Source organism: Protopterus annectens, chromosome 1.part2 (genome assembly GCF_019279795.1).
Source record: "Protopterus annectens isolate FY-2018-M chromosome 1.part2, PAN1.0, whole genome shotgun sequence".
Taxonomy (NCBI): domain Eukaryota; kingdom Metazoa; phylum Chordata; order Ceratodontiformes; family Protopteridae; genus Protopterus; species Protopterus annectens.
The window spans coordinates 897508386-897535881 of NC_056727.1; the positions used below are offsets into that span (position 1 = coordinate 897508386).

Here is a 27496-nt window from a genome sequence, read left to right on the forward strand (position 1 = left end):
GTTTGTTCTTGAAGTTCTTTAGTATAACATGGCTAATGTGAGGTATGTACTAAAATGCCAGATCACATATGAATTTGTCATACTTTGGTAAAAAATTGTCATTTGTTTTCTTGTTTTCATCTTGAGTTGCATCATTTCACTACTGGTGAAAACCTAGCCATCTCTGTCAGCATATATGAATACAGTACTGACTGTGAACCACAATGACCTGAGTTTAGCTGACATCTGTAGCAGTGGACAAAAGAGAGAGAGAGAGGAATGACAAGGTAAAATCTGCATGCCTACTTCTGGGACAGTGTTGGAGGCAACAAATCCAAAGTGCAAACTCTAGGTGGAATCCCTGCTGGAGATCAGAGATCACAAGACACTTGCCTTTCTGATGGAATGGATATCTCTTGTGAAAATACAAAAAGCACCCACTGTAGATGATCAGTGTATGGCAGTCCTTGGAGGGAGACATCAGTGAGTATGTGCAGTGAGAATGTTTGAGGATTAAGAGAAAATCCTGACTCCTTGTAGTACATGGGGGCCACACTTCTGCTGCTGAGTATTAACCCTGGGGGCCACACTTCTGCTGCTGAGCACTGCCCCCAGATGTCACTTCTGAAAGGAATTAATAGGTCATATGGGTAGCATGAGTAGGGTGCTTGTTGTTCAACCAGGAGTCAGAGATGGAAAGCACTATTAGAGAAAACCCGCAGCAATTTCTTATGTACCTAGAATCAGTGAATGCCAGACAGAGTAGTGGAAAGTACTATAAGGGTTCTGCCCTACCATTTCTCTCCAAATAATCTGACTATTCTGTGATGTTTCAGCTATATCTCTAACAGCACTGATTACATCATTAACATAAGTGTGTCAACGTATGTATGTATGTAGTTACTGTTTTACGTCCAATCCTAGTACCCAGCTTTTTATGTGAAAATGATATCTATTTAAATTACTCTTTAGTGTCAAAAACATATCAAACCATACTGTTATAGGTCAGTTATATCTCTAACAGTATTAATTGTTCTGACAATCTTGGTGCCCAGATTTGTTTATATTTTTTCTTTTTTTTTATTTCTTTTTCTTTTTTTGTAAAAAGGGGATTAAAGAAAAATACTCTTTATTGTCATTTATAATAATGCATTGTGATGGATGATAGGCAGGGGTTTATACTGCAGCATGCACAGCTATGTTTCCGCATCCTCAAGTGTACCAGAATGGAAATGTTGCCTCCTATATCATAGAGCAGTACATGGTATTTCAGCATCTTTAGTAATATAGGTGTTGCAGCAGAATTACTAGTTTGAGTTAAAAGTCCAAGTCATTTCTATCAGTACTACATTATCCATCCTTCACTATCCAAAAATGGTGCATAATTAATTTAATAAACAGAAAGATACATTGTACAAGCATAAGAGTTATTAGAATCTGCATCTTCTTATTCTTTGGAAAGGCAGAGAATGCTTTATTGAATCACAACAGCCTTTGAAAAACATGTGATATCGCTGCAAATGTAAGACATGAGATGGATGTCTGCTTGTATTCCAGCGGAGCTGTCTGCACTGCAAACATACTTGACATCCATGAAGGATTGATGCTTTCTGGAATTTGAAACCTTCTTGCCCTACTGTGGAATGACATTTTACTAGATATACTGAAACTCAGCTATTTACTTCTACTGCCACCTGACACATTTTATTTGGTCAGCAGGTTTTCACCCCTTCAGTTCTAAAGTAACTGTATGAAAAGTAATGCACCTCAACTGCATACATCTATATGTATTCAAAACCAGCAAGAAAAAAACTGACAATCTATTTTTTTTCCATTTGAGTATTAGAGCTGGCACCCTTTATCTGCCCTTCCTCTTTTCCATTCCCCTCCATGTAACTACTGTCTTTTTTTTTTTGGGGGGGGGGGCATCTTCCTACCTTCTTCCTGTACTGTTTTCCTCTGTCAGCTGTAGTTTTGTTATGAATCTAGTTTTTTTGCATTGTTTCTGTGTTGCCTTCTTGATGATCACTGTGTGTTCTTTCCTGCATGCAAGTAATTTTAAACTTTTGTATTTGCCGGAATATAGCTGCTTTGTATCATGTTTCTTTTAATATGCCATCATTAGCAGTAATTTTAATCTCGGATATTCCACAACCCAATTATGCCTATCATTGCTACACTGACTTCTGATCAGGAACTTATCTAAAAATTCCTACTCCCTACTTTCTGTCACCAATACAAAACAGACTGTCATGAACTCCTGAACACGATCACTGATAATTAGAGAGGACAGCTTCAATGAAGCGTTTCATCCTGTATGAAGATAATTTCTCATACCATTAAAAGAAAGATGTAAAAGGACTAGAGAACGGGTAATAGAAGGTTTCCAGAGGCAGGTAATAGAAGTGTAATTGTGTACGATAGAAGAACTGACCTTTCCTCTCCAACTGTGGTAGCTGCACAAGAAAATCAGCTCTCATTAATAGATATCTCATCTACTAGTGAGAAAGGCTGATCTAATTCTCACACAAGCAGTAACAAAGAAGATGCTAAAACTGGTACATAACTAGACACCCCCCAGGATTTAATAAACTCTGAGTAGGCACAGTGTAGAGCCTACATGAACTGTATTCATGTACACTGCCATGGTTCCCCCTCGGCAGCCTGCCTGATGGTGCACTGCAGAGGAAGAGCTGAGGAACACGGATATTGAATCAGTGTAGGGAGAGATGCAGCAGCTAACCCTGGATGCAGATGAGTCAGAGGCTCCCTGCAATGGTCCCTGCCACTGTAATAATGTTGTGAGTGTGTCAAATGTGTAATATGTCATTTCAATGATGTGCTATGTGCCCCCTGTTTTATTTTAATAATTTTTATTTTCTTTTTTACTGCCTGTTTGCATGGCATGGCACAGAGCTCAGCAATGCCAAGCTGTGCTGAGATATAGACAGCTGACATCTGCCAGACATCTAAAAATATGAACCAGATTTTATAATCATAATTACATCTATTTGTATTTTTCAAATATTTTTTTAATTGCCATTTGCATGGTGCTGCATGGAGTCCAGCAATACCAAGCTGTGTTCAGATATAGACAGCTGACACCTGCCAGACATCTAAAAATAGAAAACGGCTGTAATTAATTATTTATTTAAAGTGTTGTTTACACATGTTTTCCCGGCATGGTGCAGTGCCCAGCAAAACTTACAGGTAGCTCAGTAGTATATGTGAAGGTATACCAGTTTTCATAATATCCAAGTAGCTAAATGGTTAGAGCTGCAGCTATATGTATAGTAGGTCTTGGATTTAAACCCATAGCAGGCAGAAATTGTCTGCAATGCGCTGAACTATTTTTCTATAATTTAATAATAAAATTGGAAGTATGGCACTGCTGCACTCTGCTAAGCTCTGCTTAATCATGCTAAGCACCACATAAACTTGTTAATGGCAGCTAGTGTTTGAGCTGTGCTAAGCTTCATTAAAACCTTGGTTGTGTGAATTTTCACACTGCTCAGCTCTGCTTAGCTGGTTTGCATGCTGCTAAGTGATCTGGCACTTTTTTTGAATGTTGCTCAATGATGTGTAAGGGTGGGAAAACAACCTATATTAACCATAATAGACAGGACAATAACTGCATGTCCCACACTTCTTCATATGGCCCCCATTCTGAATCTGGTAACTCCTTTCAAAGATGTTCTTTAAGGTTTGTCCCTTTCTATATACCACAATACGCTTCTCACTTATGCATTGTCCAATGTCATTGCTTGAGGTCAAAATTATCCAATTTTTATCCAAAATCCTGAACATTTCTGTACTGTCAAGATTATAAGAAGTGATAAAAGCTGAACGAAACTTCCCGTTTGCTTGCACTTGTTCAACAGGTGTCATAACATTCACATTAACATTGCTGTTCATATTAATGGAACCAACATTCAAATTTAAAACTATATAACTGTCCCCTTCATTGCCAGAGTGCACCATCTCCGAATTCAATATAGCATAATAAAACCCTCTCTCTCTTATTAACTACTTCCAACATTAAATTGTTAATTAAGTCCAATGGGTATTCCCTTTCAAGAAACATATCTTTCAACAGTTTACATTCATCCAAAAAAGAGTCGAAACTAGACACCATCTGAGCAGCTCTAACAAACTGTCCCTTAACAACTGCTCTTTTTTGTTTGAAGGGATGGCTACTTTCAAAATGTAAAAAAATGTTTGAATACGTTTCCTTCCTATAAATACATGACTCAAAATTCCTTAAGGCTGTATTTTTTGTCAGTTTAACATCCAAATATGAGATTTCATTGGGATCAATATTATGGGTGAACCTTAAAAAGGCTGTTGAATTATTCAGGTGAGTTCAAAATTCATTAATCATCTCACTTGGTCCATCCCAAAATGTAAAAATATCATCCAAAAATCTCACATACATTTTACAATATTGATATGAAGAAGTGTGGGACATGCAATTATTGCCAACATATTAAGGAAGGGTCAAAATTTAACATAAATGGTATAAAGGTTTATTTACAAAACAAATGCAGCTGTTATACTGAGAAGGTAGTTTATTGTGCTTTCTGTTCCAAATGTGCTTGTTTTTATATTGGAAAGACAGAAAGGAAAATTAAAAATCATATTTATGAACATTTGAGGGATATCAGACTGCAAAAAGAAACCAATGCCCTTGCAAAACATTGTATGGAATGGCCCAGACATGATTTTAAATTCACTGTTATTGAAGTTATTGAACTAGACCCAAGAGGTGGACCTTGGACTTCATATTTGGAGAAAAGTGGCAGTTGAAAATGAATGCAACTCAATGGCCAGGCTTAAATGAATCTGTTGCAATTACTTGCTTTTTAAGATTAAAAGCTTTAGACAGATGATGCTTTTAAAGAAATGTTCTTGTAATTTTTAATAGTTGAAACATATGCATTAATTTTATGTTTTATATATATATATATATATATATATATATATATATATATATATATATATACACACACACATTGGTGAATTTTATACTGTATCTATTATGTATTTATTTATACATGTATTTATTCATTTATATTACAATATATTAGGGTTATTTGAAGTGTACAACATATAGGAAATGTTGAGGTTTTATTAAATTTTATTTACACATATTCAATTTTACTTTTATAATGTATTTTATAGTTATGTATTTATATGTATTATAGTGGGTAATATTTAGGATGATGAATGTTTTATGTGTGATTATCTGACATTATTAGATGTAAATTGTAGGAATAGTCATTGCTCATGAATTATTCATGAACCCTGGATGTTGATTGGTTCAGTAATTAACTTTATATTATAAATTTGCTGTCAGTTGGGGCATGCTCTGTCTTGATAAAGTCTCCAAATGGTTGGAGACGAAAGACGCTCTCCTCCAAAAAAAGGAAGCCAATCTGGTGGTTCCCCTCCATAAACAAACTCTACAACAGAAGGGAAAAAACTGTTGCACAAAAGGGTGAAGTCCCAAGACTGGAAAAACTCCCTTGTTAGCCTCAGCAAAAAACTGAGATCCATCATCAAATCCTCTAAAATTGTTGCAGATTCTAAAGACAACCACAAGGCATTCTATAATTATGTCAAGAATCTACATGGCAATACTCAGATCTGCTCTGAGTTACAGCACAATGGCAATACATATACAGAACCAAGTGATATTGCCAACATACTGGCCGACAGGTTCAGTGTGACCTTTACCCCCCCCCTTTCACCCCCTAAAGGGCCTATCACAATACCTGAGAAATGCTAAGTCCCTATTATCACAGCTACACAGGTAAAAACTGCACTGTCCAAAGCCAAGAATACAGCTTCCACGGGACCTGATAATATCCCTGGCTGTGTTCTACATGAATTACAAAGTGAACTGGCACCAGAACTGAGTACCCTGTTCAATCACAGCCTAATTTCACGCTTTGTTCCTACCAAATGATGCACTCCTATGGTCATCCCACTCTGCAAAGAGGGAGCAACTACAGCCCCTGGGAACTACTGCCCCATTAGTCTGACAAGTCTGATATGTAAGGCTATGGAGCGCATCATCATGGACCTTATAAATAAGGGCATAGGGAATATCCAAACTCTGGATGCCACACACTTTGGGTTTGTGAAAGGTAGATCATGCCTGCTCAACCTGATAGAATTCTTCACGTTTGTCACCAGAGCTGTGGATGAGGGCAAGGTAGTTCATATAGCCTACCTAGATCTTGCCAAGGCCTTCAACACCATCTCTCACTCAGGAATCATAGATAGACTCATTAAACTAGGCATAAACCCCTATGTCATAAGATGGGTTGCCAACTGGCTCACTGATAGAACACACACTGTGAAAGTAGTGGACTCCAAATCTGACTACTGACCAGTTGCAAGTGGTGTCCCAGAGGAACTGGTCCTAGATCCTCTCCTGTTTGGCATCTACTTCTCCGAAGTTCAAGCCAACACAAAGGGACTCTGGCTGACCAAGTTCACAGATGATTGCAAACTGGGAGCCATTACTGATTCTCCAACTGATGTAGACATTCTATAAAAAGGCCTCAATGACAACAATGACTGGTACCAGAACCATGGCCTTAAGCTCAATGTCAAAAATTGCATTGTCATTCCCTTTGGGAAAAATTCGGTGCTCATGAACTACCACATAGGCGGTAGTCCACTAAACACCGAAGGTGTGATAAGAGACCTGGAGACACAGGTTGACAGCAACCTCTCCTTTGATAACCACATTGACACTGTAGTCAGAAAGTCCTTCTATGTGGCACATCTCATTACAAAAAAAGGTTTCTCATCCAGGAAGAAAAAGGTCATAATCCCTCTCTACTCATTCCTCATTAGACCTATTATAGAATACAATGCCCCATTTGGTATGTACCTCACTAGACACCTGCAACAACTGGAAAAGCCACAAAAATACCTCACTAAGAGGATCTTAGGCCTTAGATGTATGCCCTATATGGACAGCCTCAAAAAACTCCAGCTATACTCTGTCTCTTATCGCCTACTTAGAAGTGATCTCTGCTTGATCTACAAAGCCATGTCTGACTCAGAGCTGTTAGATATGCTACACCTAAAGAAATCCCAATCCCTCCGTGCCACATGCTCCAGGGACCTAAACCTCTTTACCACAATAAACAGAACATGTTGGAGGGACAGGTTCCTAACTCAGAGACTTCCCATACTCTGGAACAAACTTCCCATTCATGTCAGGCAGAGCACTTCACTGGCCCTCTTTAAGAGAGATCTTGACGAGTAGATGGGCAATAGGAAGTTCACTCCGGGAATCACTTCAGTGGCCTTGCTTGACAGGGGCACTGGGAACTAACTTTGGGTGGCATGATGCCAGGGAATCTTCTTGGGCTAGGCTTATATAGGCTCCAGGGCCATTAGCCTAGTACACACCTATGAACCTATGAACCTATAAAATGTGCATAACCATTGCAGGTGGATAGTCATGAGGGCAAACACACACACACACACACACACACACACACACACACACACACACACACACACACACACACACACACACACACACACACACACACACACACACACACACACACACACACACACACACACAGTCACACACCAAGTAAGCTGGAGTAAGATTAGAGCCCCTACTTATCTAGTCTTATACACTGTAGATCATAGTAGTTATCACACGTACCACACATTAAGTCTGTTATATGTGTGATTGCAGGAACAGTACTTGAGCATTACACAAACTAGGCCTGTGTTGACCAGCATCTGTGGCTTGCAGTGTGATATTCCTTTATACTGTTAAATGCATCTAGTATCCTAGCAGTGGGATAGCTGTGATTATTCTGGCTATGTGTGTACAGTTACCAGTATGGACATATATGGCTTCTTGTACCTGTGGGTAGAGACAAGTTGCCCTGTCCATGCATGTGTTGACAACATTATACATTACAGCACCTGCTCACCTGTGACTGTCTACGTTGTGACATCTAGCAGGCACAGGGATCTGTGGGTAAGTGAAATTTGTACTGTTGCATCCTTAGCTTGGATCCTATGAGCAACAGTATGGCTGTGTGATAGTGGAGATTTACTCACCATTATTAGGGTATGTCAGACAATACAGACATCCACACACATATTTTTGTATATATCAGGGATGTATATATAACTGTAGCTGTGTGTATATGGTATTTATATGTGTTATGTAGATATATGGGGGGTGTATGTATCATTTTACTATATATAGCTATATATATATATATATATATATATATATATATATATATATATATATATATCGGTACATATCTGCTTGACACTACATAGCGATAGCTATACTATGCATATGAGAGAGAGAGAGAGAGATAGTGACAGACAGATATGTATATGTATATCTGAATGTATAGACATCTATACATAACAGGTCATTTTGATGAAGGGGCAACATGATTGCGCTCATTTTAACTAAGTGTATGGGCATGCCCAGTGGGACTGTCAGTACTTATGGGGTGATTCCATTCCTCGCCTACCTGTACTCCAGTCCAAGATTTTGTGTGTTAAAGACATTAACATCTGTCCCTGTTTCTGCGGTACTGCACTTCAGTCAAACTGTCCACAGCATTCCCCAGCTGTATGCTGTGTTTAATCCTTGACTGCACTTGGTAATTTTACACCACCAACAGACTGACAGTCTGCATACCTCTCAATTGTCCTGATGTCCACAGAATGTACAGAGTATTGCCTCATATGTTTGGTCTATTCCTCATACATTTGTGGTCTTCTGTTGAATTATTGAATATTGATGTCATTACATTATACTACTTACAGACAAGCATTTGTGTTTCACATGTTATATCCTGCAGAACATATGTAATAATGCAACACCTTTACTTCCATTGACTTTCTAGGTTTATGGGGACAATATGTGAGATCTGTCCCTATGTTTGGTCCTTTGTCCCCCTAATCTTACTGGCTTAGTCCAGATTTGTTGCACTAAGAGGTACGACAGTCTGTGAAAACACCAACATACTACTACCTCACATGCAAAAGATGTAGGTAATTCCAAATTAGGATCATCAACACGATCACCCATGCTAGCTTCCTAGTCCACTGAGCCACACAGGTCACTAGACAGAGAGGGGTCATTCATCACACAATCAACAGCATACATATGTACATTGTTATCCTGCATGAGGAGAGACATACAATGGTGTGAGCAATACCTATGTTACAGCCCTGAGATTGCCTGGTCCACTGATATACCATAGGTGATTTTCTGTTAAAGCAGTTGTATGGGCACACTGCTGTGTTGGGGTGGGAGAACAACAGCACATGATCTTCTGGGATATACAGTAGTCCACATATCATGTGTGCCCAGTGTTTAATCTCTCCATTGACTGATGTAGTGAGTATTCCAATCATGAGGCCTAGTGACTATTAAGGAACACATACTATTTGACTGGGCATCTGTAGTCCCATGTGGATGTTACATCTGTCCAATTAGCCTACTATATTTCCTTGCATAACAGCAGCATATCCATACATATGATATATTATAGTAATCCTTACAATTAGTGTGTAGCTTAGAGACTTACCCTGTGAATGCAGCAGTTGAGAGACCTGTAAGTCAGGGCTGACTCTGCATGATGCAAGCAGTACAGAACAAATACATAAATAGGTACAGGTTGTGTGGGTTGCCTGGAATCAACAGATTTACTGTATGTATGTGAGTAGGAGTAAGGTGTCAGTCCCTAGGCCCCTAGGTTGTCAGTGAATGTGTTATGAATTGTCTTTTAGCCAATGCCAGGGCATATTGAGCATTCCTACATATGCCTACAGGGAGATCATCAGGGGGCTCCTTCTCCATGTCCTCCTGTGAGTGGGGCTGTGGTGATGTAGGCACTGGTGGGAGGCTGTGTATCCCTTCCCTTTGCTGATCATGCTGCAGCTGTTTCTGCAAGATCATACTGTGTAGCATGGCACATACTTTGAACATATGTGCACATGTGGCTGGGGAGTACTGCAGGGCTCCAAAAGATATATTGAGGCATTGGTACTGTGACTTCAGCAGCCCAAACATACACTCCATGATGTTTCCAGTTTGTGGGTGCACCTCATTATGGCATTCTTCCGTGGGTGTGGGTGCATTTCTGATGGGTGTCATCATCCACGGTTCCAGTGAGAAGCCAGCATCCCCCAGTAAATGGCAGTGTGGGATGACTCCACTAGCAAACATCTGGTAGAGCTGTGATGCATGCCAGATATGGGAGTTGTGATAGCTGCCAGGGCTGCCAGCACACACATTTATGATAATGCCCTGGGCATTGCACATGACCTGGCAGTTGATGGAGTGGTACCCCTTGCATTTGAATTAGATTCTACCTTGCTCACCGGGTGGTGCCTTGATGTGTACATGAGTGCAATCTATGGCACCCAGTACCTCAGGGTAGTGTGCTACACGGTAGAAGTGTTGCATATTGCTGGCCCTCGCGTCAGGGGTGAGGGGAAAATAAATGTGCTTACTGGCATGTGGTAGCATGGCATCCAGGAACTGGTGGAGTACCCTGAATGCGGATGCCTGTGAGATCCCCATTATGTTCCCAGTTGGTCTTTGAAAGGTACCTGTGGCTATAATACTAAGGGCTAAACATACCTTTGTTTCCACTGAGATGGGTTCTCCTCTGTTGGCTCTGGGTCTGAGTTGAGGGTGGCAGAGCTCAGTGAGTTCTTGTAGTATGTCCCTGTCCACCCTGTAACACTCTACAATCTCCAGCTCATGCAGCTCCTGGAAGGTTACCCTGGGCCTGAGCACTCTTGTCCTTCTCTGTCTAGGCTTATTGTCAGCAGCAGCAGCAGCAGCACTGACTTTGGCATCTAGCACATACAGATGTAGCAGAACTGCAGCAGCTCCTAGCATTCTCTCAGTTAAAATTCCCAAATCTGTACTCCAATGGGGCAGATTATGGGTGAAGAATAAGACTGTAGGGTGTATGCATACTTTATAGTGCTCATCTGTAGGGGCTGATGGTGTAATTGGCTACCTATGATGCATTCCACCTGCCTAGTATATCATTAACATCATTTACTGGCTGTAGTTTAAGTTAAGCAAGGGTCACAACTAATTTATATATCATTGTTTTTAAGTATCGCAGTAATATGGCAATCCATGCAGGTAAACAAAGCTTAGCAATCACTGAACCCACCTCCCAAACTTTCCAGGCTCAGCAGAGTGACACACCACACAAACATGCATAAACACATGCCCCATAGGTAAACATAGCTTAGAAATCAGTGGACACCCCCCCAAACTTTCCACACTCAACACTGCGGCACACCACGCAAATAGGTGCAGCTAAGCTCCAGTCAGTGTGACACACCCTCTCCTGATATCAGTTACCTCCTCTGTGGACATGAACATGGTCCTCTAACTACACAGAGGGGATATGTGGACATGAGTGCCCCATTTTGCTATTCAGTAACTCCACCTCATTTGCATAGGGATCCATGCTCGCAGCTTGGAAACTACAAACTAACAAGCCCTACCACGTTGGCAACAGCACCAATGCACCATTGTAGATGCTCCACATAGAGTCCAGTAATACATTTATGTATCATAATCATTGATTTGTTTTTTCCACTTTTTTTTTTACATAAGGCATGTTTGCGCACTGAGGCACACCGTGCAAACACGCCCAGATTATTAAAAAATAATTATCATATTAACGTATGTTTCTGTAACTTTTGTGACACACGGAGGATAGTTTCACTCATTTCTGTATTTGATATGCCATTTCTGTCCATCTATTTACATTTTACAGCCCCTTTTGGCTGTCTACATTCTTGTACATGGAATTTTTCCATGTACACTACAGACACTGAACTGGGCTCTGCATCATAGGTTAGTACTAAGCTAACTGCCCTTGCAAGCCATTGTAAGCCTAGCCAATTATCTCTTGTGAGACTCAAACCCTGCACCTTGTGTTTGTAAGGCAAACACCTTAACCATTAGGCCACCCTCCCAACCCTAGCAGAGCTCCCTATCGGTTTTTGGATCGCTCTACTTGATTCACTGGTATGAGATTCGCCTCTTTATGAGGTGATTTGTATGCCATGGAACTTCTTGTGTTGTTGTGATCGTGCATGCTGCTCAACAGTGCTTACTGGATAGCAAACCTGCTTACTTTGGTGTAAGCAGCATGGCACAATGCCTACAAAGTAAATAAGACCATGTAAGCTTTATTAAATTCCCTCCACCATTTTACATTACATTGCAAAAGAATGCAATACTTGGGGGAGGGGAGCTCCTATCATCCCATTCATGAAGCTCAGGGGTGTTCTTCCAGTTTATAATTTCCCATATATACTTCAGTGTTAGGGCAGCACCTACACCAGCATGCATAGTGTATGGGACCACCCATGAAGACTTCTGCATTTTCTCATTTGCTTCCCTAGCCTAGCATAGGAAAATATGGAAACCTTCTTTGAGTAGCTGTCTTTGGTTTCTGGCAATCCCTTTCCATGAGCATAAATTGTTTGAGAAACTAGCGCAAGATGTAAAACAATGCATTTATAATGAAAGAGTAACAAATTAAAATTAGACCATATATAACAATAAAATAATTCTCTAACTGGGACAAAGAAGAAATACTAGATGAAACTAAAGCACAAAATGGAAATATTTGGGAAAATAAAGATGGGTGTGCTGCAACAGGAAATATTAGGACCTCGGTTGTTTTTTACATACTTAACTGATTTGGGTGTACCAAAATAACATATAAAGGGAAAACAAAAAATGTATTTAAGATAAATTCAAAGGAAGCCACTATAAAGGCATAGGCAGGGTGGTACACATTGCTAGAAAGGTCAAAGTTAAACAGTAGACCAATAAATGTGAGTAAAACAAATTTCATCATTTAACAAAAGAAATGTATCTGGTGAACTGCTGAGGAACTAGTACATGAAGTAGGATGCTACAAATGCACAGACATTATAGTGAGTAAGAAGGTAATCGCATACGTGCATACAGACAGACAGCATAACTGACCACTTACCAATCTACACCATAAGGTACCACAGCAACAGCTCCAAAATACATCATTACAGCCAGGCCAGATAACTTACTACTTTTCAAGAAGACACATTCATTAATGTACTGCATCTCATTAACTGAGTGTCACTAAAGACTCTCCCTATAGATGATGGTGTCTCTCTAAGTTCAACAAAATCCTAGGTGTTCAAAACACACTAGCCCTCCTCAAAATAAAATGAGTCAAAGCCAAACCTGCCCATTGGCTAACCTTAGCATTTAAATAACTTGTGAAACAAAGAGACAAATCAGGGGAAGGTCTGAACTATACTAGCATACAGACAACTAAGAAACCAAACAAAGCAACTATTACCAAAGATAAAAAACTGTTACTCAACCAATCAAAACATACACACTAATAATCCAAAACTGTTCTGAGCTTCAATCAATAAACTGTTTAATACAGGACAAGCACCACAGTCAATACCAAACACACAGAAACAAAATGATAGCCATCACCAACCAATTCAATATCCACTTTATATAGATATCACAGTCATTAAACAACCAGGCAATTAATCAAGATATAACTATGAATCTATATGGATGGGAAATCAGAAAATCACCCCAGGTCTGGCCTCCATGTATCTGATAGGCAGAGTAATACAGTAATGCCCAAACTAATATATTGCCCCCGCCATAAAACCTCTAGAAACTTCCTAACATATCCAGTCTTAATAAATGTCCATGAATAGGGATACATAGGGTCACAAGTTGGTTGGATTGTACTGCTAAGCTTATAAAGGCCCTGGTGGTTGTTAGCCTAGTATATAACTATGAACCTATAAACCTATAAGCTCTTGAGGTCCATACTCAATCAAGTAACCTCCTTACACATTTGTCCTTCCAGCCAACTCTCATAGATACCATTAAAAAATACCTCAGAAAATTAAAGCCTATTATAACTACTATAATTGCTGTAATTGGATGGTGCAGTGGTGCAGCAGTTGTGTTGTCACCTTATAGCAAGAGGTTCCCCAGTTTAATTCTTGGCTGGGATGCCTCTTGTGTGGAGTCTGCATGTTCTCCCTGCATTCGTGTGGGTTTCCTTCCATATTACAAAGACATACATCTGGAGCATTTCTCCCCAGGCCTCTACTGAAAATTGCTTTGTTCCAAGTCGGACTTTCCTGGTAAATAAATGTTAAACAAGTAAATACAAAACTATCCCTTAACAGTCTATTTAATATCTTTAAATAGCAGCTAAGATTATTGCATATCTGGTTTTAATACTGATAAATAATTTCATATTGGAAAATAAAATTCCTGTTCCTCACTATGGGAAAAAAATCATTCATTATTCCAATGCACAAGGTTGGGATCTAGACAGATCTTTCAAACTATAGGCCAATTGTTATCTCATCTCCCCTATCAAAATATAGGAAAAATGTATTGATATACAACTTCTCAACTATCAAAAAGTTAACCAGTTTCTGGCTTCAACCCAACGTGGCTTCCATTCACCATGGCACAATTACTGCTTTGCTGAATTTTGTCAGTACTCTCAACACCCACTGAAATGTTGGAAGCCTAATTTTCACAGTCTTCCTAGACTTATCAAAAGCTTTTGATACTTTCTCCCACCAGAAACACTTACATAAACTGTCATCCTTAGAGCTCACCAGCTCTTCGCTGCAGTGGTTCCATAGCGATCTCTCAAGCAGAGCACGAGCAGTGAAGTGGAAAAGTGATTTCTTCACCTTCTTGACAGTAACTTGGTATCACATAAGGATCTAAACTAGGCCCCATACTTTTCAACATATTCAGCAATTAACTCTACACTACTACAAAAAATTCTACCCTAGTTCAATACACTGATGATTCAAACCTAATCTGCTCTGCCAAATCTCTCTTCTAAGTCCAAAGACCTTACATAAACAATCCTTTTTATCAATAGAAATATAGCTAAATAATTCACAACTACATTAAACTCTCAGTTAACTGGCACACATGGGGATTGGTAGATGCCGGATAACTGTAGTACCTGGTTGTTTGAGAGTTACTATTAAAAATAGGCCGGACTAATACTGTACCATATACTGTTTGGTTTGACTTGTTCTTAGGTTGGGGAGCAAGGGAATTTATTCCTATCTTCCTTTTTAAAACTCTAAAACTCTAAAAACATAAGGTATGTTTATGCGGGGGGGGGGGTAGAAAGTGTGCAGCATATGAAAATTGTACTGTATTTCTTTGATTTTTTTTTTTCTGGTGGGTTGAGTTCCGGTTAACTGAGAGTCTTCTGTATTTCTAAGCACTAAAAACTAAATTACTACTCTTGACCCCAAAACACATCTCCACCAAAACAACACTATTCACTGTCATCTCTGCCAACAACACCATGATAGAACAAGTAAACCACACAAAATTACTGGGTGTCATTCTAGGTGGCCAGTTGAAATTTGGCCAGTACTTATTATACATAGTTTAAAAAGTTCATGAAAAACTAGTTACATTATACAGAGTAAAAGCCTATGTGACTAATCTGGCCAGAAGATGTGTAGCCTCAACTTTCTTACTACCATGTCTCCTCTATGCTGCCCCAGTCTTCACAGCTGTCCAAACTTCAACATTATTATAATAAAGTAGCCAATTTTGCAGTACACTATAACAACAGAGCATATTACCTAGCCATCAGAGAATTAAACTTGTTAGATCTACCATATCACCTAGATCTTTCTCAGCTAGCTTCAATACACAAACTTCTCTATAAGCCAAAAAACTGCTGAGCCTTTAATAGTGAGTGTCAAGTGTAGTGTATGACAGAAGGATGTCAAAGAAGCAGAAGCAGAAAAGTAAGATGTACAAAACACTGGTGTGATTAGTACTACCGTATGGTACAGAAACCTAGGCAGAAAGGCAGAGCAGCTGAGAAAGCTAGACATGATGGAGATGTAATGCCTGAAATGGGTGGGACAGATGAAGAAATGAGGACATATGAGCAAAAGCCAAAGTAGCTCCAGTTGCAGAAAAGGTCAAATAGAATAGATTATGGTGGTTCAAGTGCATGTGCAGAAAAGCAGAAGACAGTCCGGTGAAGAAGATTTGTGACAAACAGGAAGAAGGCAAGAGGAAACAAGGACATCCGGCAAAGAGATGGCTGAATTGTGTGACAGTCAGATATGAGTGTCAAAGAAGGTAGGAGAGTGGCATTGAATAGAGAGAGATGGTGACAGTTGACACAACACCCCAACCCCATGTAGAAAATGGGAAAAAGTAGGGTTGATGATGATGATGATGACGATCATGATTCTATGTTATGATGGTAAAGAATATAGAACTTAGGTGTTTCCCATATTTCAGCTTCCAACGTATATGGGATGAGGATTCAATAATGTATACAGCAGGAAAATGTTACATTGGGGTAGAAGGATGGGAGCCTGATGTACAGATTTGAAATTCCTAGCTGCATTTCTGGGATTACGTCTGCAAATATTTGTGCTTGAGGTGGGCGGGCAATGGGATAAGAAACTTAAAACTCTTGTATGATTTGTATGCTATATATGCATAATTTGCACGTCAACCACATTGCCAGCCTTTGGTGTGTCACCAAGGCAATAATATAAGGTATTTGATCCTCACTATATAAGACACCCCAACAAATCCATGAAAGGTGCAGAACTTTACAATGTGTAACATTGTGAAGCACAACAGTTATCTTCAGCTTTTGTCTCTCTTGCACATTTCCGAAAAACAGTGTTTGAGATAGTGTGCTGTCATTTACATCAAACTTCAGTATCTTATTTTTCTGACTACTGTAGGCCCACAGCCAGGAGTAATAGCTGAACAAAATTGTTTTGGAGTATTTATTAGCTAAGGCACAAAAGACCATTTGCGTCACTTACAGAACATGCACTGCACCAGCATCTAACCAAATAGACATGATGTAGTGGAGGATATGATCCTTTACCTCATTCAAGGCTATAATGCCTTTTTTTATACTTCCAGTTAACACCCATAGCTCCTTATGGTGTCCATACCTTTCTTGGGTCTGTCTTTTTAACTAAATGACATACCAGCTTATAACAGGCAGAAACAAAAAGGACAAAGAAATCAAGATGTTTAATCTAAGATGTCCCACATTAGAAAAGACTTGATTATACTATGCGTTTTAGGTTGATTTTTCAGAAAATGCTTTGGAATGCAAGGATGTGTGCAGGCTGTAAGATGTGCAACATTCCACATCATATAGGTGTTAATGAGTTAACATATCATGCATCAATGTCATACTGTTCATATAGTGCACTTCAAATGCTGCACTATACTATATAAAAAAATAAGAGCTTATGACTTTTTCAGATTTCTACCTATGAAAAGAGAATCTGCATCCTGGTAAGTCATTAACTTATACTGTATTCCCCGAGCTATATTTAACCATATGACTCCTTCTGCTAGTTAGTGCACACAGGCTATACACTAAACACCATCTTCCAGCATAAACATAAAATGGTGCAGTGCTGTACGATACACAGTATAGTATTGTATGATATGGTATACTATAGTACAGTAAAGCAATAATCCATGATTGTGCATGGGTATATCAGGATTTACTTATGGATGGTGTGGTTTACTCATGAGGGCAAAGCCTGAGTAATTAAACAAAGCCAGCTGTGTGTAAATCCTGATATAGCCACAAACAGTTGTGGGGTTTTGCTATTATACAATGACATATAAGAAAGAAATTATTTACCTTTCTTAAATAATGCATTTGTATAAGGAAACTTCAGTCTTCTTTCAAATTGTCCTGTGTAGACTGATGTACTGTGCATGAGTACAGGATTTGCATTCCCAAGCTTGCACAGTATATCAGTGTAGTGCAGGAGAAGCAATGGAGAAAAGTAAATATCCAGTGATATTTTTTCAAAATGTTTGAAATGTCAAGAATTTTACGAAGGACAGTGGAAAAATACAACAAAAATCAGGTATGTTTCTGTTTTTTTTTTTGCTATGAAGAACATATCTAATTTTTCTTGCATTTTGCTGTCCCCCAGCATTTGGCAATATCAAGCCTGGCTGATTATTTGTACTTCAGTGGAAAAAACGTTTTTCTATTGATATATGCTCGAGTTCCAACAGGCACACTGGTTGGGTTGTCTAATCAGCATGCTTATTTTTGGACAGCAGTGAGCAGTCATTGTAGAGTATAGTATAATATAGTATGGTACAGTATAGTACGTTAAGTTAAAGTATGGTATGGCATTGTATGCTATGATCTAGTATAATATGGCATTGGACCGTATGGCATGCATAGTACAGTATAGTATGGTATAGTATGTCTACATATGGTATAATTTGTTTATTTATTTACTTGCTGATTGACATTTGATTACTGGGAAAGTCTTATTGTGTAGAAGCCCATTTTCAGTGGAGACCAGGGGAGAAAAGCTCCAAATTATTACAAAACATTTTAAGAATGATAATTTTACAATCTTCAGAAATAAAGCAAATAATTATAACAAATTAGACATAATACAAAAACATTGGTTAAGAATCGATGCAAGTTATATGATAATCATTTAATATTTAGAGAAATTTTAGACACTTTGTAGAGAAAGTAAAGGCAAGTTAGTCTAATACAAGCAGGAATTGCAATATGAAGTGAGAGAAAACAGGCTTATTATATATTTAGACAGAAAGCTAGGGAAGAGAATTTGATAGACTTATAAAACTAAGTGAAGAAGGGAAAGTAAGGAGGTATAAGGAATGAAAAGGTACTTGGTTACATTTAGGAATATAGTTTATCCTGGTTATCATAATGTTAGGATATAATTTATCCAGGTTATTATAATGTCCAGGGCCAAGAAGGAGCAGGTGCCAAGTTGGAAGTAATCTCTCCTTTGTCTGAACAAGCAAATAAAGTCACTGATGAAATCCTCTAAGGCTAACTTCAGGTCCAAATTAGCCACATCCACTAAGGACAGTCACAAGGCCTTCTTTACATACATCCACAATCTCAAAGAGGGCAATCACAAGGCCTTCTTTACATACATCCACAATCTCAAAGGTAACACCCAAATCTGCTCTGAACTGGTGCTCAATAACACCACATACACAAATGCTGTAGATAGAGCCAACTTGCTGGCAGACAGGTTCAGTGAAAACATCACTCCCTTGTCCCCCCATCAGTAAACCAGGACATTCCCAGCACCTGGACCCCCTTCCCCTCATCACCCGGGAGCAGGTCTTTAATGCCCTCTCAAAAACTAAAAATACAGTCTTCACAGGCCCCAACAACATCCCTGGCTGTATCCTATCTGGAATCAGGCATGAGCTCTCAGCTCCATTATGCATCCTGTCAACCAAAACCTGAACACCGGCTTCATCCCAGCCGAATAGAGGACAGCAACTGTCATCCTTCTACACAAAGGTGGAGGGTTCACTGACCCACACAGTTATAGGCTCATCTGCCTAACTAGCCTGATCTACAAGGCCATGGAATGCATTATCATGGATCTTATAAGCAAGGATATTGGCAACCTCCAAACACTTGACCCCACACAGTTTGGTTTTGTTAAAGGGAGATCATGCCTGTTAAATCTGGTCAACCTCTTTGAAACAGTCAACAAAGCCATGGGTGAGGGGAAGATGGTGCACACCACCTACCTTGACCTAGCCAAAGCCTTCAACAGTATTCCCCACTAGGGCATAATAGATAAACTCTCCCAGCTGGGCATCAACCCGTATGTTACTAGATGGGTAGCTAACTGGCTCACTGATAGAACCCACTCCATCAAAATAGGAGAAGCCAACTCTAGTAGTAGACCTGTAACAAGCGGCATACCCCAAGGATCAGTCTTGGAGCTTCTACTCTTTGGGATATACTTTTCTGAGGTGCAACCCAAACCAGTGGTCTGTGGCTGACCAAGTTTGCAGTTGACTGCAAGCTGAGCACTGTCTTAAATTCCCCTAGTGATGTGAACATCCTTCAAGAGGGCCTTGCCCAAACTAATGACTGGTGCCAGAAGCATGGCTTCAAACTGAATGGCAAGAAATGCATCATTATCACATTAATAACAATGTACTAAGCATGCAATCAGTCATTAAGGACTTGGCACTCAGGTTGATATCAACTTGACTTTTGACCACCACATTGCCTCCATTGTACAGAAGGCTTTCTACATGGTCCACCTCATAAGTAAGGGTATTTCATCCAGGAAGAAGGAGGTGATGATATTCCTGTACTCCTCCCTTATCAGACCCATTATTAAGTACAATTCCCCTTCAGCATGTACCTTAACCAAGCACATGCAGCAGCTGGAGAGACCACAGAGGCTCCTGACTCATACAGACTGCTCAGAGGTGACCTGTGCCTGGCATACAAGGCCATCTCAGATCTAGCCTTGATGGAGTTGCTGCATATCCGTAAGTTAAACTCCACTGGCACAACCCACATGCAAGGCCTCAACCTGGTCTGTGACATTAACAGAACCTGTTGGCAGGATAGATTTGTGTCCCAAAGACACTCCCATCTGTGGAATAGACTCTTTCTCCATGTCAAGCAGAGCACTTCACTAGACCTCTTAAAGAGGAACCTGGGTGACTGAATGGGAAAGAGAAAATACACCCCTGGGATCCCACCTGTGTCCTTGCTGGAATGGGGAAACAGGTGCTGACTTTGTGGAAACATAGATGGAATTCTTGGGCAGGCTTATAAGGGTCTCTGGGCCAATAGCCTAGTATCATCCTATGAGCCTATGAATCTATGTTAAAGTATGGTATGATATTGCATGCTATGGTAGAGTATGGTAAGTATATGGTATGGTATGGTATGGTATGGTGTGTATGTTAAGGTACAGTAAGTAATGTATGGTATTATATAGACTGGTACAATACAGTATGGTGTAGTATGGTACAGTTTGATACTGCATAATATAGTACAGTACAATATCTTATAGTATGGTATACATTTAGTATTGTATGATATGTTATAGTAAGGTAGGTATAGTAGGATATGGCATGAGATGGTATGGTATTGTGTGGTATGGTACTGTATGGTATAGCATGATATAGCATGGTATGGTATGGTATGGTATAGCATGATATAGTATGGTATGGTATGGTATGGTATGGTACGGTATAGTATGGTATGGTGTGGCATGGCATGGTATGGTATGGTATGGCACACTATGTTTTATATGGACTGGCACAACAGAGTATGGTTGAGTTATAATGTCTAACGACATGGTATAACATTATGGCATATGGTATACTTACAGGCACTGTCTTATTATTTTCCATACAGCAATCAGTTGTAATTGCTTTTCCACAGCAACCTGAATTCTAAATAAAAAAGAAAAAGAACAAATGAAAATTAAATGTCAGTATTTGCCTCCCTGTTCAAATGCAAGATTAAACTTAAACATTTCCTGGACTGGCAGTAAACAGGAAAGGTATCTTAACACAAATAATAATAATAATTATAATAATAATAATCAGATAATGTAAGAAGTGTACAGTGAACTTATTTTTCAACTAATAGGCAGAGATGCAAAAATAAGCATCTCTGTACTGAATTCCAGGGCATCCACAGCAGGGTGTATATGTCTTTTCAATATAGTCCCTCTTCTGTTTGTTGTATACAAGTAAGGCTAAGTCTGATTCCATAACCTAAAATAAAGACAAAGTAGAGAAGCTTCATGCTCTTTACTGCTATACAGCTACACAAAATGAACACCTGAAAAGGTCACAGATGCACATGTACATGTCTCTGCATCTACACTAGCATCCACATACACTACACCATGACCCACCTTCTGAAATGCTCAAGAGGACTTACTAAGCAATCAAACATTAAGTGATACTATAATAAACGCTGTTTATACAGTATACAGCTATATTGTTTGAAGAAACCTTTGGCTAGAAAGTTTAATATCTGTTAAGCTTTGAAAATCTGAATTTATATGTCATAGACATGGTAACATCAATGTTCTACCCCGGTGACAAACACAAAGGAATAAAGAAGTAAATAAACAAACAGCTTTTTACTGTTATAGAAAAGCAAATGTATAAGCCACCATTTCTTCAAAAGGGTTTTTGCCAACAGCCTTTTGCATGGGATCATATTGCAGTGGGATAAGCAAATTTGCCCTTACCCCACTGTTGTGCAATCTCATAGTTAGTATTTATAATTAGCAGGGGATATGGAGGGGGCACAGTGGCTCACCCCTCCAAAAAAAAAAAAAAATTTTACTTTTGCATACCATTTTGGATTCACTCTAAAATGACCACTTTTGTATGCTCAGTTTTGAGCATTTAGTATTTCATGAGACACTCATGCATGTGTGTTTATATATATATATATATATATATATATATATATATATATATATATATATATGTGTGTGTGTGTGTGTGTGTGTGTGTGTGTGTGTGTGTATATATTTGCACAAGCACTCACATATATATATATATATATATATATATATATACACATTATATATATATATATATATATATATATATATATATATATATATATATATATATATATATATATATATATATATATATATATATATATATATATATATATATATATATATATATATATATATACACATATATATATACACATATATATATATATATATATATATATATATATATATGGTTTACACTGAAAACCTTGAAACTGCATTGGTCAACCAGCATGTGGTCAACTTGCAGTTTTCAAGTCGGCAGAATGTTGAACCAAAATGTACTGACAACACTACAGTGAACAGGTAGTGTAATTCGAGCATTTGGATTAAATGGAATTATCCCATTTCCTCACTGTAGTGCAATCTTGAAGTTGGTATATTTAATGTGCAGGGGGTGTGGGGGGGTGCAACTCTCCACATGGGGGGTGCAGGGGGGTGTAGAATTAACATGCCATTGATTGTAGAATTTAACAGTACATTAATGTGCATAGCAGAAGGTGAGTGACATCACCTCCTGCTATGAAGAATACATTGAACCGTGGTTGTAGATGCATTCATTTTCACTTTGGTTTACTTTTTGGCATTCCGGATTCAGCATTTTGGGTTGACATTCTAAATGGTCAACTGAAGTGGATTCAAATTGCCAATACTAAATGTATGTATATATATATATATATATATATATATATATATATATATATATATGTGTGTGTGTGTGTGTGTGTGTCTCTCTCTCTCTGTATATATATATATATATATATATATATATATATACATTCATACTCACACACACGTGCACACACACACACACACACACACACACACACACACACACACACACACACACACACACACACACACACACACACACACACACACACACACACACACACACACACACACACACACACACACACACACACCCATATTAAAGCTTGTTCCAGAGTTTTCATCATGAGGGTAAGGACTGAAATATTTCCCCTTGCAGGACCTATGTTAAAGTTCCTCTCATAGTTTCAACAAGTATTCATTTGATGTGTCTAAATGAGGTGTTGTGAGGAGTGGTAAGTTTTTGTCTGATTAACTGTCATCATCACTTTCATTATGAAACCCACACACAACTCTAAATACTAACATTTCTCTTAACTTCCGCACTTATCCTCATCCAATAAGTCATGGATACACTCCCTATAAACATCTCTTCTATTACTTTTTTAGACAGCCCCACCCACAATCTCTTCCCCATTTCATCATCCTTCCCTTAAAACTGATTGTACTAAACTTTTAAATTATATCAATAAAAGACAGTGTTTACTTCATACTTATCTATTATAAAATTGCATTGGATAAATTTAAAGACCTGCTAGTCAAACTGTAATTTTTATTTTTAAAATTATTCATTACTGGTGGACCTATCTCACAAACTTGCCTTGCTTCTTCCTCCAGTAACTTTATTTACAGTTATAGAGAGCTAAGAATTGCCTGTATTAATACATAACAGCATCAATAACAAATGGACAGTAGTAGAAAGCTGGCTCATTCAAGAAGGCTCACATATTACTGCCTTTTCAGAAACCTGTACCAAGCATGACTTCTATCCATTCCGCAATATCCATACACTTTTCCATATTATCATGGACAGTAGTCCCAGTATTAGAAATGCTGCAGACAATATGCATTATATTAAGCTATGCTCATTCCTTAGAATTCTTGAAACTAGGACTTCTCAAACTTTGGATGATAGAGGCTCTTATTGGATCACAGCTCATATTACTCTTGGAGGTCACACTTATCTATGAGTAGGTTTACTTTATATTCCACCCCTCATTTTCTATATCAGTCTTACAACAAATACTATATAATATGTTACCTAAAAGCCTTTACAGAAACCGTATTATATTGGGTGACTGCAACATTAATGCATAAGGAACACACAAAACTCAGCTCAACAAAATGTTACAGATCCATATTTAACCCACTAAGCCTAATAATCAAACATGGAATCATTCTCCTCTTGACCTTATTTTATGAAATATAAAACACAGATGCACTTACATTGATATCCAGGTCAATTCTATCAGTGATCATTGCTCAGTACTAGACTATTGGTCCTACCAAATGAAGAAAGATACTCCGGAAATATTTGGTGGCAGCTCCTTTCCACAAAGCAAAACACAGATCCTCAGTAACCTCCTAACTAACATAGATTGATTACTGTTTTGCCAAAAAACAGACCCAAATACTATATTGTCTTATTTTCTTGCAACTTTGTCAAACATTCAGAATCTCCCATAACACACACACTCGTATATGGTTAAGGACACAGAAATGCCTTTTGTTGACAGATAGTTTAGTACGGGAATCTAATTCCAATAATGCCCAGTTGTATCCTGCACATACCTAGAACATATAAAAACTATGACAACCCCAAACAGTGCAAAGGACCTCCACCTAAGAAACAGGCAACATATTTTGTTTTCCCAGCCAAAATTATTCTGAAAGGAAATAAAACACCTAAAAGGTCACATTACAGACTCCTCCAACTGTCTTACTTTAATAGCATGCAAAGTACTGACCACCCAAAGCAGTTTAAGAGCTTTCTCCTGTCCACCATTCAAGGCATTACTAACTACTTCCTTTCTGTCAGTAACCTCACATCTAACAATAACAACCCTCAATCACACCCTCTTGCAGAATATTCAGCCTTTTTTCATTTCACAACAATTACTGTTAAACTAAAAATGCTTTATTGATTCTAAGTCCCTCTGAGTCTAAATGTAACCCTCTCCATCCCTCCTTCCTCATATTAACGACCTCTCATACATATAGTCAGTCTCTCTCGCTCTCTCTCTCTCACCACATCAAAGATCCCAGCAGCATTCAAACATTCAGTCATCATCCCTCTCATCCAAAGTCTTTAAACCTACAAACATAAAGGACTTCTGAAACCATATCCAATATATGTCCATTCTCTAAAATTTTTGAAAAATTGCTTTATAAACAATTAATTTAACACATAAATAACTATGGCCGTCTCTGCTACCAACAATATGGCTTTAAAAGCTCATTCAATGCAATAACTGCTCTTACTATAGTAATTAATACATTATATAATAATATAAATCATGGTCTCATCTCCACAAGCATATTAATTGAGATGACTATGGCCTTCAAGATGGTACGCTACAATCTCCTTCTACACAAATTATGCAAACTAAACTTTGGGAGCAACACAACCGATTGCTTCAAATGCAATCTAAAAGAAAGAACATTCCAAGGTTTTGAAAATAATTTGCTGATAATGATACTCTAAACACTGGAATTCCAAAGAGCTCTGTCCTTGGGCTGCTACTTTTCTTCATCTTTATTAATGATATTTCCTCTGCACTTCAAAAACTTAATTTGGTTTTGTATACTGGTGATATTTTAACGATAGACTCTAGTACAACCTATCCTTCCATACAACACAAACTCCAGATACATTTCACAAAGTTAACCTCCTGGCTATACAACAACAAACTCATTCTGAATACTAATAAATGACTAAAAGTAATGTGAATTTTCTGCCACCTTTAAGAAACACTTCCTGCCCCTCATTCTTCTCAAAGATAATAATGAAATACAGTATGTCACTCAACAAAAGTATCTTGGCCTCATTCTAGACCCTAAAGACAACTTCTCCATCTCTATTAAAAATATTACTACTAAGATTCTAACACAACTGAAACTCTACTGCCATATGTCCTATCTCCTAGATCCCATAACCATTTAGCCATCACTAAAAATACACTAATACCAACACTAAAATATGGCTTGACCTTACTCAGCCCAGAACACTCAAAAAATACAAAAAAACATTGAAAACATAATAGAGTACAATAAAACTATTCAAGAGGTACTACTGAACACTATATAAAATAAAAAGCCTCTAATGAAGGAAGGAAAAAGTAATAGAAAAGCACATTTCAGATTTGAGCACTTTCATTCTTTATTTATTGAACTTCATCAGAATACTTTCAGTATTCAAATATGAGTGAGTGAAAATTCTAAAGTCAACAGCCTAAAACATGAGATAAAGCTCTGCCCACAACGTTGATGTCATGAGCTATCTATTCCATTTGAGTAAGCATTTTATGTTTAAATTACCATTCAGTCCAGGGGGTGAGTCAGCACGAAGCCTGACTTGCCGCTGTAGTCCCTTAACCTCAAGCAAGTTATTACTGTCACCAAAAGGCACAACAACTTTCTCAAGAACAGGAAAATTGAAACATGAAAACTGGGAATACACAGAGCTATGCTTGGCTAAAGCATTTTTAAAGTCAGAGATTCTAATAGCTCTGCAGTGTTCCTTTACTCTGTCACTTAGCTTACAAATAGTTTTACTAATGTAGAACGATCCACAGTATGAACAGTTGTAAACAATACAAGTGGAAGCACGATGGAATGCTTCTTTAAACTCTAGGGTAAAACTGTGCTGACAGAAAGAGCTGATCTCCCACTAAAATGTATTTACAGCAAATACAATGACCACATGAGAACATGCCTGCATTATTAGGAATCGACAAACTGTACCATTTTGTTTTCAGATTCAAATAAAGATTTAAACAACATAGTTGTTTAAAACAAAAATGGGAGGGTTGACCCACAGGTCTGCAAAGTTCTTGTTTAACATTAATAATGCTCTAGTTTGTGGTGATGCATTGTATAATGTTGTTGGAATCCAAAGAGATTGGTAATGTTAGTAAACCCATACTTTACAATGAGTTGGTGGTGAGGATGCCCTCAACTGGAAACTTGTTGAAAGCAAGAGTAGATGAAATCAGCAGGGTAGTTTCTTTCTAAAAGAAGCACTTTGAGAATTTCACATTCTCTAAAAAACATGCTGTCTTCACTGACAAGTTTGCTGATGTGTAAATATTGGCCTTTGCAATATTCATTGGCCTTTACAATATTCTTTTTCATAAAGGTGGGATGTTGACTGTTGAAATCCAGGCAATTGTTTCTG

At 38.3% G+C, this 27496-nt stretch overlaps 1 protein-coding gene across 1 annotated transcript in view; it reads right to left on the bottom strand.

The window, feature by feature from the left end:
* The window catches only part of LOC122791686 (xanthine dehydrogenase/oxidase-like), a 1688659-nt gene that overhangs the window by 1294946 nt on the left and 366217 nt on the right, over positions 1–27496 (bottom strand). The window contains exon 7 of the mRNA XM_044059558.1: positions 21287–21352. Coding sequence (XP_043915493.1) covers positions 21287–21352 — 66 coding nt within the window. The remainder of the gene's footprint in view (positions 1–21286; positions 21353–27496) is intronic.